This window comes from Notamacropus eugenii, chromosome 4 (genome assembly GCF_028372415.1).
Source record: "Notamacropus eugenii isolate mMacEug1 chromosome 4, mMacEug1.pri_v2, whole genome shotgun sequence".
Lineage (NCBI taxonomy): Eukaryota > Metazoa > Chordata > Mammalia > Diprotodontia > Macropodidae > Notamacropus > Notamacropus eugenii.
Window position 1 is genome coordinate 423,826,230 of NC_092875.1, and position 15,284 is coordinate 423,841,513.

Below are 15,284 nucleotides of genomic sequence, written 5' to 3' on the forward strand. Positions count from 1 at the left end.
TATTTATATTTTCACCTTATCCTCCAGGATATACACAAAGATTAAAAAAACCACAATGAGGCATATTCAAGTGACATTACTTTTACTAAAAATATTATCACTGATAAGAGTTTTAGTGAGAGCAAAAAAGGTTTTGTTAATAAAAGATATTTTAAAAACCTTTATTTCACCTTTATCTCATCCTCTGAAATTTCTGGGTTTGAGTAGGTTTTATATTGTACATAATATTTTAGTACAATAGCACATATATAATTTATAAACATACAATACAAATATTGCCAGTGAATACTCAGTTTTTTTAATGGAGGGGGTGTGTGATTAAAACAGTGGCAAACTCCAGTTTTTAGCTATTTATTATGTGGCTTTAATGAACCTTATCTCCAGGCTTCATCCAAATCTACTTGGCTGATGCCATATTAAAAATATAGAGCACATGAATGTTCTTTATCCATCTATCCCTTGCACATCCTCTCACCTTCTCCATTTAAAAAGGCCCTTTCTCATCTATTTTACTTCATCCTGATCTTTCTACTCTTATTTCCTAGAACACTCAACTGGCACCACAAAATTTACCATTTCTTTACATATGGTAAAATCTCAATGAAGTTTTGCTGTAGAAGAACTTTAAAATCATCACCAGAATTACAGAGAAACTGACAGAGAGCTGGCCTTGGAGCAAGAACATTTGACAGCGAGAGGTCATGTATGACCCTGCACAAATATCACCTCTCGTTTCAGGAAACTCTGTAAGACTACAACTTTTAGAGAAAGTCTTGATGGGAACTGGCAGAGAGGAAAAAATGAAATATGTTCCAATAGTAAAGAGATGGGAAGAGTTGTTACGTGAGGCCTGAGATCATAGAGGATCGTGAAAATTATACAATTTAGAGCTCAAATGGACTTTAAGACGTTGGATAAGCCCAACCACTTCATTTTATAGACAAGGAAACCACAAAGCCTAGAAAAGTGAAGTGGCTTGCCCAAGTAGAATAGTCAGAAATCAAAGCTACACTACTACAGAGCTGGACAAATGTTGAACTGTGGTGGCTGGACTAGGGATAGTGAGCAGAACTGGGAGAAACTGAGGAAAACTGATTGTTAAACTAGACCTGCTATCTTAATGTGGGAAACAAGCAGGACCCTGGGAAAAAGTACAGAGCAGGCAAAGACTGTCTACTTACTATCCCACCCTCCCTTTATGGGAGTGGAAGTGGAAGCTTCTGCTTCTTGTCTCCTTTTCTTGCTTTCTTCCAATGCTCTGCCCCATCTGGATGCAGGTGGAACCCAAGCACACTTATGTGGCAGTCTGATTCTCCTAACACGTTCCTATCACTCTGGCCTGCTTCCATTTCTTCTAGCTCTTCTCTCTCCAAGTTTTCAATGAGTATTACATATCTCATGAGGGTTTAGATTTGATTTTCTTATTAAAATAATTGATGTTAAAATATAAAAATTTTGTTCTCAGGGTATTTACATTTCATATAAGAGTTTTATAAATTAAATGATTCCAAAAATATGAAATTCTTTCCTTCCTTCAAGGTCTGTTTCATGTGTTACATGTCTATATTCTCATCTATATTGCAAGGTCATTTAGGGAAGGAACTATAACTAAGTTTTATCTATGTATTCCCACTTCTTGGATAAATGAAATGCTGAATATGAGTTGCAGATTTAGCTTTGGCAATAGTTAAAAGGGATTTAAATAAAGAAGGGAAGGTTTGGTAGACAACAAAGCTAAACACAAGGAAGATATGACAAGCAATTGCCTAGGGCAAGTAGTCTTTCAAGTAGGAGCTCAGAAGCTCCAGTGGGCTATGGCAAGACCTCAAAGAAGAGGCAACCAATCTGAAGTTGGGAAGACAGGAAGCATCCCATTGTCTCTGGACTTGAACCCTACCTCCCCTTTTCACCTATTATCATTCAATACTCCCTCTACTCTTTTCCTTCCCAATCTCCTAGTATAAGTGCCCAAATTCTCTCCTTCTGTTTTGGGTATTGGCCCCACTTGTCGATTATAACCTGTATTTTAGGAACTTGAATAAGAAACTAGCTACTCTGGCAAAATTGTACTAATGTGCACTCTGAGCATATCATCCCTTACCCAGATCACTTTGTGGGTCTCAGGACCCCCTGGGCAGGTGCTTCAGGCTTAGGGAGTGGCAAGTGAATAACAGACCTGCTCTAGGAGCCCCTTCTCCTCCTTCTGTCCCATAAGATGAACAGAAATGGGTAGAATATTATTTGTATTAGATATCTCTTTGTGTTATCTTTCTCCTAAATCCACTCTTCTTATGAACATCTCTATTTTTGTCAAGAATATCCCCATCCTTAAAGTCACCCAGGCCTATAAACAATAAACCATTCTCAATTCCATACTTTCATTCTCTCCACATAATTAACTGCCTATCTTATTGATTCTATCCTCCGTCATCTCTTGCATCCAGTCTATTCTCTCTACTCACACATGGTCTCATCAGCCCTCACCTGGATTATGGCAATAGCCTCCTAATTTGTCTCCCAGCCTCACCTTTCCCCATTCAAATCCATCTTCCGCATCACTGCCAAATTGATAGGCCTAAAGCACAAGTTTGACTATGTTAATCTCTAACTCAATAAACTGCAGTGGCCACCTACTAACTCTAGTATTAAATATTATTTCATCTTCATTTTATCCTGCTAAATTTATATTTTAAGTTGATAATGTACATAATATTCATACAGTAGTGCACACATACACTTCATTAAAAAATAAATATACATATATTGGAGGTACATGCTCAATTTTTTTTAACTGATAGAGGTGCACAATTAAAAGTGTGGAGACCATAGACCTAGGGAACAATAATGAATTATTTTTAATAATAATTTTCATGAAAGCAAATACTTTTAATTCTAGAAAATTACACATAGGTATTTTGTGTTAAGGCACATCACATGTATTTCAATGAAGGCTAAAAAAATCTCCAGAGAACAGTAACAAATCAAGCAAACGTTTCAAATAGAAGGCTAGTACAGTTTTCAAATTTTGGATTGGTATCCAATTATGTCAACATGCTTTCAATTCCAATACTGCTGGCACCAAACTAATAAATTAAAAATTTCCAATTACAATTTTAGCATACTGTTTAGGAAAATTACAACAGGAATATCTTAAAATTTCCATAAAATCTATTTTCAACTTAATTTGAAGCATGTTACAAATAATTGATACCTTGTTACTGAAAAGCTCATTTACTTACCTAAACCATTTCATTGCTAACTTTTTTTTTCCACTTTGATTACGAGACTACTATGAAAGGAATTGGTATGGAATAGGCTACACACACACACACTCACGTATGTATATATTCTCAACTTCAGTTAACCTGTTAGTTGTTTGTATCTCTAAGCTACTAAGATGCAGAAAAAAATACACAGTTTTTGAATGAATGTTCTTTGACACAGTCCACTTCTTTAATTTTTAAAGAAACAGTCATCCATTTTTTTCTGAGTATAAAAATCATGATATTTTAGAGCTAGAAGAAACCTTAAAATTCACACAGTCCAACATTCTGATTTTTTAGAGGAGGAAATAGAGGCAGAAAAACATTAAATGTTTTGCTGATGGTCATAGAAGTTGTGTTTCTGGACTCTTGATCTATGCTTTTTATATTACACCACAATAACTCTTCACTAATAAACTTAAAAAAAGTTTTATTTTAGTAATAAAAAAATACCTTTTATTAAACATTTTGTTGCTTTTATAATAGTTCTTTGGAGTAAATGTACATTATTAGAAATCAACTGTGAAATATAACCTTAAATTTTTATACCAATCCTATAAATGCTTTTTATAAGTTTTTTTTAAGTGATTAGAGTTACAGTTGATTCACATAAAGAACAGACAGATATCTGTTAGCATTTTACTAAAGTCTTTAAGATAAGAATACCAAAACTAGTAGCTAATATGAAATGTACACCATCAGGCTCTGTAACATCCTCAGTAAAGAAATGTCCAACAGTCTTACCTTGCTGCATCTGTGGATGTGGTGTGTAACTTGGAGGATGTGAGTATGGCATGTATCCTGCAGGGCTCTGTGGGGCATATGGACTAGGCACTGGGCTGTTTGGTTGTGCCATATATCTGTTCCCAGAGCTTGTCTGTGGGGGCACAAATCGGCTAAAACCCCAAAATCAAATGAAGAATTATATGAGGAGATGCAATTAATTATTTCATTCCTTGAAATTTTATTTTCACAAAATTCTCGGAAGTACATTTGTACCATATATAATTATGGAAACTTAAGACTCTTACAAAATATTTAGGTAACATTCAATAGATTAAGAATCCCTCATTTTAATTAAGTGAAAAGTGTTGAGATCAATTATAAAAGTTGTGATCACTCAGTTAAAGTAATTCTTGCTAAAATATACTTATACTCTACATGCTTTCTTATACTTTAGTTTAAAATACCAAAACTTTCTATCCCTTTCCCCAGTTTAACAATTTAAACGATGTTAGTTCAACTTCCAGTCAAAGTAATTATAGGGATGCTTCATGTTCTTCTGTAATTAATTCTTTAATAAAATAGCCACAAATTTTCCTTTAATACTTTCAGTATCTGTGCTTTCATGAATGGGGGTACTCTGCTAAATTGCTAAAAGCAATTCCTCTTCACTAGTGGTATCAAACTCAAATACAACAGCTAACTGCATATTGACTTAAAAAACCAAAAATCAACATTTTATATATTGCATTATATTTTTATTTTTTAAAAAACATTTCCCAATAACATTTTAATCTGTTTACAGTTGCACTGGGGTTAGGTTTCAATTTCTGCCTGTTACCTGCAGGTCAAGAATTTGACACCTCTGATCTACAATGCAGTAGGTGGTCTTATTGAGTTGCTACAGTTAGAAACAATTCCATCATCTGGTGGCTAACCTTCTGCTAATAAGATTTAGATATACAATGCTTTAAAACAGTAAACTCTGAAACTACCACAGAGCTAAAGTAAATATGTTTTATCCCCAAATGGAATTTTTTTCTGGAGAAAACATGGTGTGAGATGTCCAAAACAAAAGCCATGCTTAATAATTATACATATTACCTGGAAGGGCTGTGTGAGATAGTGGTTTGTTGGTAATTGGAAGATGCAGGACTACTGTGCATGGAATTTTGAGAAAGTTTATACTGGGACATCATCATTCCTATACAGCATACAAAAATATTATTGTATTAATTTCTTGTAATGATAACACCATCTTTTAAACATTCAAACTGAAGCATATTTTCTTTTCACAAATATTCAAAAGTTCCTATTTTCAAAACATGGTGTCTTCCTTTTTGCTAAGCTTTTCATTTTGATTGGCATAAGAAGGCAGTTATAAAAATGACTGTAAACTTCACATAAAGTTTATAAAGTATATAAAAGTTTATATAAAATCTTTTCATTATGTAACTAATTGTAGGAATAAACCTAGAGACCTCAATAAAGCTTGAATACTACATTTCAAACATAGATTTAGAAGGACCTTAGTAGTCATTTGGTCCAACCTTTGAGCCAATGCAGCAATTTCTTTCTCCATGTTTTGTAATCTCTGCTTCATTCTAGTCTTGAATGAGGAGCTCCTTACTTTATAAGACAGACAGTATACCACAATACTGGGCAGTTCTCAAAAATTATTCTGCCTACATGTCTGTAACTTCAACTTAATAGCTATCATTGTTCTTCTTCCTAGAGCAACACAAAACAAATATACTCCCTCTTCCACATAACCAGTATCTGAAGACAATTATTGAATCTTCCCTAATCCTTGACTTGTGTTCTGTGGACCATATATTACAAGCTCTTTCAACTGTTACACATATGACATTTTATTACAGAGAAGCTGGATGATGTAGCAGATAAGAGTACTTGATCTGAAGTCAGGAAGACATAGTTTTAAATAACATGTCATATACCAGTTGTGTAACTTTAGAAAAGCTGCTTAACCTCTCTCAGCCTCAATTTCCTCATCTGTAAGATGAGGTTAACAATGCTTGCAAGATGCACATCAAAGGATTCTTGTAGGAATCAAATGAGACAATATAAATAAAATGTTTCTAAATTTTAAAATGTTACATGGTGTCAACTATTCATATGGAATGAAGCACAGTTTAATTTCTGGTAACTTTAAGGTCCACAGTGAAACTTGTCTATTGAAATTGTCTAAAAATTGAAAAAGCTTATGACCTACTTGCAAACTCTTTTCAGCTCCCTCCCCTCCCCATAATTTCTCCCTAAATTTAATTTCCTGCTTTTAACTCTTCTAAATCATTCCCAGGCCTAATGTTATCTAAATACTTTTTCTAAATCTACATTCTCCCCCAAACATAAGTGATTCTTGATTTTATACCTTAGTAATTATTTTATATGGGGCAGGTGTAGTACGTATCTAGGAAAAGGACTGTAAAGTGTTTTCTAAAGTATATCTTTTTGCAAGGCAATTGAAACTAAAGTGACTTTCCCAGGGTTACACAACTAGTAAGTGTTAAGTGTCTGAGGCTGGATTTGAACTCAGGTCCTCCTGACTCCAAGTATTTTCTAATTTAAAAACTGAAACAATAAAATGGAACTTCTAGAGCAGCAACTCAGGATGAAAAGGGTGAATGAAATCCTCAAGTCTAGAGTGGTCTCAAAGTACAAATTCTCAAGACTTCAAAAATCCAATGATATTCTCTTAGCTTTACCTAACTCCCATGCAACCCTAGCACCACACACACCTGAAAGGATGTTATTTATGACTAACATTTATGCATTTCTACTATGTATATGGTCCAGTTTAAGGTATTAAACTGGGTAACTAACAAACTAGGTTAACTAGGTAACTAGGCAAATAACAAACTATATGCCATCTTATTAAAAAAAAGAGACAAATTTATTACAGATAATATACATTTGGGCATTTGAACTAAGAAGAAAAATATATTTTAAAAATGTAACTAATAGGAAAATATTCTCACCACTCTGTACGTATCTGTTCTGCATGCTTTTCTCCCTGAAAACATTAGGATTCCTTGCCAGGACAGACTGCAGCAAGACTGGTATGTCTCCTTCTGGATCATCACTACCAAGATTATCTTTCAACTCTCTAGCATTAAAGAAATAAACAGAAGACAAATAAGCATATAAAAAATGTCCTAAGTTATAAAAATTCCATTACTCTACTTTAGCCAATGAAACTTGGAAGAGAATGAAATGCAAAAACCAAGAGTACTCACAATAATAGATATTAAGCCTATAGATGTTTCATAAAGTATGGACCCTGAGAATAGAGATCCCTGAGCAAAGATAATCAAGAATGCAAAATGATTTATTAAGGATGAAATGTATTCCAGGGAGTATATTTTCCTTTGGAGTTATAATTATTAAAGAATTTTGCATTTTAAAAAACATCAAGTAGAAGATAAATGAGGTCAGCTCTCAGTCATTAACCCCAATAAAAGATATAGAAAGGAAAACAATTCAAAAATTATCTGGCTCTGGATTGCACTTTTTACTCCTTAGGTTTCAATGAGAGTGATATCGATTATAGCTAATATATTTATGAGCTAAGTACCTTGCATAATCTCATTTGATCAGCCTGTGAGGTAAGTGCAATTTTACAGATAAGGAAACTGAGGCTGAAAGAGATTAAGTGATTTGTCCAGGGTCACAAAGCTAGTAAGTGACTGAGGTAGGATTTGAACTCATGTCTTCCTCACTGGAAGACCAGAGTTCTATTCATTAACACCACTTAGATGGCACCATGATGGAATGGAAAAAGCATTATACTTGGAGTCAGAAGAGCTGGCTTTATTGTCCTGGCTCCACTATTTGGTAGCCTTGTTGACACTGTAGGAGTCACTGAAGCTCTTTAAGCTACAGTTTCCCCATCTATAAAATAGGGATAGAAATAATAAACCATTAACAACCTTGAAGGGTTGTTGTAAGGCCATGGAAATGTTTTGTAACTGTAATGTAGCACATATATGTTATTATAACATAGCCTCTGGGATTTCTGGAAATAATTTCCAACAAAATAATGAAAAGCACAGAAGCCCTCCAATTTCTCTGTCCTGTACCCATAGACCAAACTCAAAGTCAACATAGGGAATCCAGATATAAAATGATTAAGTCCAGTTCCCACTATGGATAAATCTGAGAGTAAGAACTAAATTATCTTCATAACTCCATTTGGCTACTTTTCCTTTTCCTTGTTTTTAATTTCAATGTTCTATTCAGTTGGTACTGCCTGATACAGACTTATTTAGGGAGTCACTGCTCTTAGATACATTATGAGCTCCTAGAGATAGTAAATTAAATTGCCTCACAATAAAGTGGAAATCTGTCTTTCAAGAATGTTCTGACTTCAGTTGAACACATGAAAACATATAGTTAAAGGTAGCAAAATTCCACTAAATTCCAGCCAACAGACAATTATTAAACAGTTGCTATGTGCAAGGGACTATGCTAGTTACAAAGAAAACCTTCATCCTCAAGAGGGTGGAAGACCTTGGGGAAGGGGGGGCGAGAAGAGAAGGAAAAGTGAAACAAGAGCCTAAATGACTAGAATTCAAGACAGCATGAATGCAGTAGAAAGAGAACTGGATTTAGAGTCACAGGAGGTGTTCTCTCTGTGTGAACTTCCTTCTGTCTGGGCTCCATGCTGACACCTGGCTATTTTTCACTCTGCCACAGCAATCTTCTCAACGTGTGAAGTCAAGAGCACATCAGGGCCCCTTCATAACAGATCCTCCATTTTAAACAAACTGCCTGGGACAGCCCAGCCATATAGTCACTCCTCTCTGGTATCCTTCCCTGACCTTTTAGATATTACCCACCATGGTCCAAGTACCTCTTACTGACACCCCCTGCTTTTCAGATTCCTTTTCTGAGTTGTCCTCCTCCATTAAGCTTCTTGAGGGAAGGGACTGACTTTCTTTGTGCACATATGCGTATTTACAGAGCTTAGTAAGGAGCCTACTCCATAGAAAGTCCTTAATAAGTACTTATTGACTTGATCTTTGGAAAGTTACTTTCTGGGTCTGTTTCCTGAACCATAAAATAAGAGGATTAGACTAGATTATTTCTTAATATCTCTCCCAGCTCTTAATCGATGATGTTTTCACTAGAAGTACAAAGTAGAAATCCAAAAATATTATGAGAAATTTGAAGAAGGACTGACAGAATAATCCAACATTAAAAAAAATACATATCTTTTTTCTTAAGGGAATTGACAATTTGTTTTGAAAAAATGACTACATTTGTAGTCTCCCAAGAATTTAAAGGATATGAAAGGTAGATGGGAGACTGGGAGAGGAAGGCAAGCTGTAAAACACTAAGAAATCTGAAGATCACTTTTAACTGAGGGGATCTGAAAAGACTTCAAGGAAGAAGCAGCACCCCAAATTAGGCCTTGAAGTAGCGTTACGGCAGAGCACAGTCTATGAGTAACAGCAAAGAACCAAAGACAGAACATAGAACAAATGAAGGGAGTTGTGTTAAACAAAGCTGGACAGGTGGGCTGAAGTCAGATTGTGAAGGGCTCTAAAGGCTAGGATAAAAGGAAGGCACTAGAATAACAAAACAGATTTTATTTAGTAGTCAAAAGAGACAAGTCTGACATTTACTTGTGGATTGGAGAGGAAAACAGAGGGGAGACAGAAAGACTGGTTTAGATGGTTACAGAAATGAACTATTTCAGCACTGAATCAATGGAATAGCTTCACTGTCTCAACACATTTAATAGTTCTAAGATCCATGAAAATAGTAGTCACATAGACAGTATTTAGCCTTAGAATGATCCACCTTAACATGTTTTCTTCAGGAATGATTTGTATCTAAAAGCAGAACATAATAATTTGGTTTGTATCAATTGCTGAGAATATAAAAGGGCCTCAAACTGAATTACATTGCAATTAACATATTTTTAGATAGTATCACTTTTAAAAAGGGTGTGTGTGTGTGTGTGTGTGTGTGTGTGTGTGTGTGTGTGTGAGAGAGAGAGAGAGAGAGAGAGAGAGAGAGAGAAACCATTACATTGATTTGAGTTCAATTCCCAACTCTGCTGCTTACTACCTGTGTGACTTTATCACACAATCATCCATCTCCCAAGGACTCTGTTTCCTTATCTGTATGATGAGGACGTGAGGTCAATGATCTCTAAGAGCTGTAAAACTTTAAACCAATATCCTAAATGTCTGAGATTGCCTGACTTTGTGTAAACTGTTCATGGAACTAGTTTGCTGAGTTTCTTCTGATATTTCACCCATCTAATTTTAAACATGGAAACAGCCTCCTTGAGGGAAGGGACTGACTTTCTTTGTGCACACATGTGTATTTACAGAGCTTAGTAAGGGGCCTACTCCACAGAAAACCCTTAATAAGAACTTACTGACTTGAACTTTGGAAAGTTACTTTCTGGGTCTGTTTCCTTACTCCTACCTTTTCAAAGCTAGTAATATATCCTAAACATTACATTAGTATCCTAAGTACCTTCAGCATCTCTATAAAAGAGAAAGCAATACTTGTGAAGAACTCTGGATAGTGAGAGGAATAAAGACTGATCCAAGTAGTACTGTAAAAATGAAATGACACCAACATGTCTATCAAAATAACTACACCTAATTAAACTTCATTCTCTTTCTATTACATTATGGTCATCAACTTTGCTACTTACATAACACCCCTCCTCCCCCAACAATGACTGTATTTTAAGGATGAAAGTCAAAGAAAGATAAAAACCAGGTCAACATAAATTACATTAGTAAGAAAAAAACCTGAACTTTATTTACTTTTAGGTATAAAGGAAGAAAGTACTTACATGTGATCTGTTGACACCTGGTTGAGGGTGTGAACAAGCTGTGAAACCAAATTTTCATCCCTACAGGCCAAAAGGCAGTTTACCTCTTCTGCTATTCGTCCATTAAACAGAAGGCTCTTTGTAGTTGTAGCAGGTAAAGGAGATGGAAGAGGCAACTGATTCAAGACTATTTGGGATAAAAATAAAATATCAGAAATGTATCCAACATAAAAAACACTACATACATTTTTTTTCCTTAAGGGAACTTGACAATTCGTTTTGAAAAAAAGAAAAAAGATTACACTGTAGTCTCCAAAGATTTTAAATTGAGAATTGCCCAAGGATATGGGAGATAGATGGGAGACTGGGAGAGGAGGGCAAGCTGTAAAACACTAAGAAAGAATTATTGAAGAGAAGCAAGGTACAAGATGCCATCAAAGACATGAGGCTGGTCATGCTGCAAAAGTGAGAGCCAAAATGCTCCGCTGATATACCTGCACTGTTAGAAAAAAATCAAAGAAGGCCCATAGCATACAGGGTGGAGTTGTGTCTAAACTGAGGAAGAACATGGAACAAGAGTCATATGTGGAAGGACTGGGACATGTATAATTGGAGGTAGCACTCCCACTAATAAGATCATACAGCAATCTGAGTATTTGATAAACTGATAACTTTACTATAAATCATCAATAAAGCCAATCAAACCTGTTCTGTAAGTAGGTGCATTTAAATAAATGAAATTCAACACATAAAAATTCCACAATAACTTTTCAGTTAATCTGAGTCTCCAACCTCTTTCCCCGACCTCGTTCCCCACCCCTTTGTATATTCATTTCTGTTCGCTTTTAGTTTTATAAAGTCTTAGAGTATGTATGTCCTATTTCTCTGGCTCCACTTTTTCTTCCACTTTATATTATTTTATAAAGGTCTGTACAGTATTATTTAGATCCTTTTGTAAGTATCAATCTTAACTGCATTATGATACTTCAATATATAAATATACCACAACTTAAAAAAACAACTATTCACTTACTGGACATTTAAGGTGTTAATGCTGCTACAAATATTCTTTAACATATAGTTCTTTCCTTTCCTCTTCCTTTCTTATAGCACACTCAGAATATCCCAAATAAGGGAAATAATAAGTCAAAGGACAGGGGTACTTTTTGAAGAATACTACTGAACTGTGTGTGTGTGTGTGTGTTCCTCACATTATTACATCAGTTCAGAATTCTGCCAATGTAATTCTACCAACTGTTCTTGTTTCTCAAGAATATATAGAAGTTAATCCCCAACTATTTTATAATTCTGTTCTTAATGTAAATTGGGGTTTCTTTTTGTAATATTTTCTTGATCTCTACTGCTTGTATTTAAGAAGGCTAATGATATGTATGAGAACTTTGCGCACTACAACTAGGATGAACTTATTTAATGCCTCAATTAAGTTTTGATTAGGTAAATGGATTTTCTAGGTTTAACCTATGCTACTTGCAAAAAATATTCTGACTTTTCAATTCCAATGTTATTTCTTTTGTCTTTTTCTTTTGTTGTTGCACTTGCTAGCTGTACCAAAATTATGTGTTAAAAATAAATGGTAAAAGTGCTACTACATCTCTGCACCCCAAAGAGATCAGAAAAAGAGGAAGAGGATCCATATATGCAAAATTATTTATAGTAGCTCTTTTTGTGGTGGCAAAGAACTGTAAACTGTCCATTAATTGGGGAATGGCTGAAAAAATTATGGTCTATGACAGCGATGGAATACTACTGAGGTGTAAGAAATGATGAAGGGCATGGTTTCAAAAACACCTGGGGAGGCTTGTATGAAGTATTGCAAAGTGAAGTGAGCAGAGTCAGGATAATAATTTACACAGTAACAATCATATTGCAAAGAAAATCAATTGTGAAAGACTTAGTGACTGATCAGCACAATGCACAACTACATTTCCAAAGACCTCAAAGATGAAACAGGCTATCCACTTCCAGAGAGCTGGTGGCCTCTGAGTGAAGACTGAAGCATATTTTCCTCTCCTTCATTCTTTTTTTTTTTTTTTTTGGGGGGAAGGGGGGGGTTTACTGATAGTCAATGTTGAAATCTGTTATGCAAGAGGATATACATTTGTAAGAGGTTTTGTTTTTCTTGACTTCTCAAAAAGGGGAGGTGGGAGGAAGGGACGAATTCTGAACTTAAAATCGAGTTACTGGTTGACAAAAGCAAAAAAAGTGGCATAAAGTACTTACCAACCTAGATTTATACTTTTTTTTTTATGGCAGGAATATGTCTGTTTCCACATTATATATAATGTCAGCTTTTGACTTCAGGTAGATAGTTTTAATTTTGTTTAAGAAAAATATACATCTCTTTTTCAATTATTTTAGTGTGATATAAGGAATAACTTATATCTTATTAAAGGCCTATCCTACATTTACTGATATTATCACATATATTTGGTTTTTTCTGGTTGACAACTCAGAGGGGTATAGTGGAAGAGAGCTGACCTGACCAGCAATCTATGTGTCCTTCTTTGTGCCTCAGAAAACTCTTAAAAGACAATAAAGTTGCAGAATATTTGTTGATCAGCATTACTGGGAGTTCCCTACATGAATTAAAAGACCAGTAAAGATGAATGTTGCATATGATAGTTGTTCTAATGTTGAACAAGTCTTGCAAATCTGGAATAAATCCTGCTTTGAATGATTAATTCAGTTCAATTCCACAAACAAAACAAAAACCAAAATTCAAGTAAATGTCTATTAAAACAAGTAGATTGGACTAGATGTTCTTTTAAAGTCCTTTTGACTTTATATCTATGACCTTCAGTGACCTACTACACACAAATGCTAGGTTCTGGAGATGTAAAGATCAAAATAAAATCAAACTGTCTCTGGCTTCAAGGAACTTAAGACTAATGGCAGTTGGAGAGAGAAACAAACTATACACAAGTAAAGACAAAGCATATCAATGAAATATAAGATAATTTCAAAAAAAAGAAAACATCACTGAAGAACCAGGAAAGGTCTAAGGAATTCAGGGATTTTCTGAGCCGGTAAGGATAATGTCAATTACAGACACCGGGGCTACCTTATGTAAAAGTATAGACAGGATATGAAAGGTCACAAATTTGAATGCATTTTCACTAGCTAGCCTACATACCTGTACGTTCTCCTTCTCTCCTTCCTCATCTCTAGCTCCTGGCTTCCTGTCTCAAGTGAAATTCTACCCACTTGAAGAGCCTTTCCCAGTCTCCCTTAATGTTAGCGCCTTTCCTCAATGGCTACCTCTACTTTATCCTGTACGTATCTTGTTTACACAGTTGTTTATATGTTGTCTCTCCACTTCAACTGTGAACTCCTTGAAGGAAGGTATTGAGTGGGATAGACTTAGTGAAGACTCCTCAGATTGTAATTTTTCTCCCAGGGGTGAGGTAAGGCCTAAAGGCTCAAGGTTACAATATTTTTAGAATAGAATAGTTCCATATAAGGATATAAAACTGTGTAGTGTATTAGGGTCTCAATGATTGGACAAAACTTACATAATTCCTCGATGTCTTCATTTCAAAAGGGATTGGTTAGATTTCATGTCTAGAATGTAAGACCATATTCTCAGCTAATGAGGATAATGGTCAGTGGGGGGAGGAGGGACTTGCATTAGGGTCTATATAAATCACTGTCCTGTTCTTTGTCTTCGGCTTTCCTACTCCTACAGGTGAGCCCCGCTTCTAGAGAATCGAATAAATCACTTTTCTGTCATCACTTTGAGAGGCCTCTGAGTAATTGATTTATGTAGGGACCTGAGCCATCCCACACAGTTTGGGGGCTCGTCCGGGATCTGTGACCTTTCTGAGAGACGGCTGACAGCTCAGTTCAAAGACTGGGCGCCTGTGGGGAGATTTCCCCATCGTCCTTGAGAAGGGCTGCCAGGCCTCCCTCTCTGCAAGGTAACGACCCGAAGCAGAGGAACTCAGTGAAGACAGAAAAGAATAGAGATAGGGACTCCAAAGACTCCGAAGCTGTGAAGTGTGTAAAAATGCCAACCGGTTGGTGTTGAAGTTTGCAGTCAGGCAACTTGTACGCGTATACGACCCAGCGGTAAGCGCGGGGGGGCCTGGGGGTCAATTCGTTGAGTCTTAGATAGACTCGGGGAGAAGGTGACGACTCCCAACCAAATTAGTGGACTGCGGGACCCCAGGGTGAAGGGCTCCCCCCCCCAAAACATTTGCTGGGTGACTGCTGGTGACGGGCGACCCTCACCTGAGAGCTGGCAAGAGAGCTAGCAAGGGAGCTAGCACAATTCGTTGAGTCTCAGACTTGGAGGTGTTGGCGACAACCCTTGACCAAAATGAGACAAAAGCAGTCCAAAAATAGAGCTTCGGAGAGGAGTCAGGAAGAAATACCGGTAAATAGTCCCTTGGGAAACTGATTACAAAATTGGCATGAATTACCAAATTATAGAGAAAAGAATGTAGAAGAAGATGATT

The 15,284-nt window shown here is 35.9% G+C and overlaps 1 protein-coding gene across 3 annotated transcripts in view; it reads right to left on the reverse strand.

Moving 5' to 3' along the window:
• The window catches only part of NIPBL (NIPBL cohesin loading factor), a 271,821-nt gene that overhangs the window by 108,266 nt on the left and 148,271 nt on the right, over positions 1-15,284 (reverse strand). For all 3 annotated transcript variants that reach the window (XM_072605795.1, XM_072605797.1, XM_072605796.1), the window contains 4 exons: positions 10,828-10,993; positions 6,986-7,113; positions 5,091-5,190; positions 4,008-4,159 (listed from right to left, as the gene is read on the reverse strand). In XM_072605795.1, coding sequence (XP_072461896.1) covers positions 4,008-4,159; positions 5,091-5,190; positions 6,986-7,113; positions 10,828-10,993 — 546 coding nt within the window. The remainder of the gene's footprint in view (positions 1-4,007; positions 4,160-5,090; positions 5,191-6,985; positions 7,114-10,827; positions 10,994-15,284) is intronic.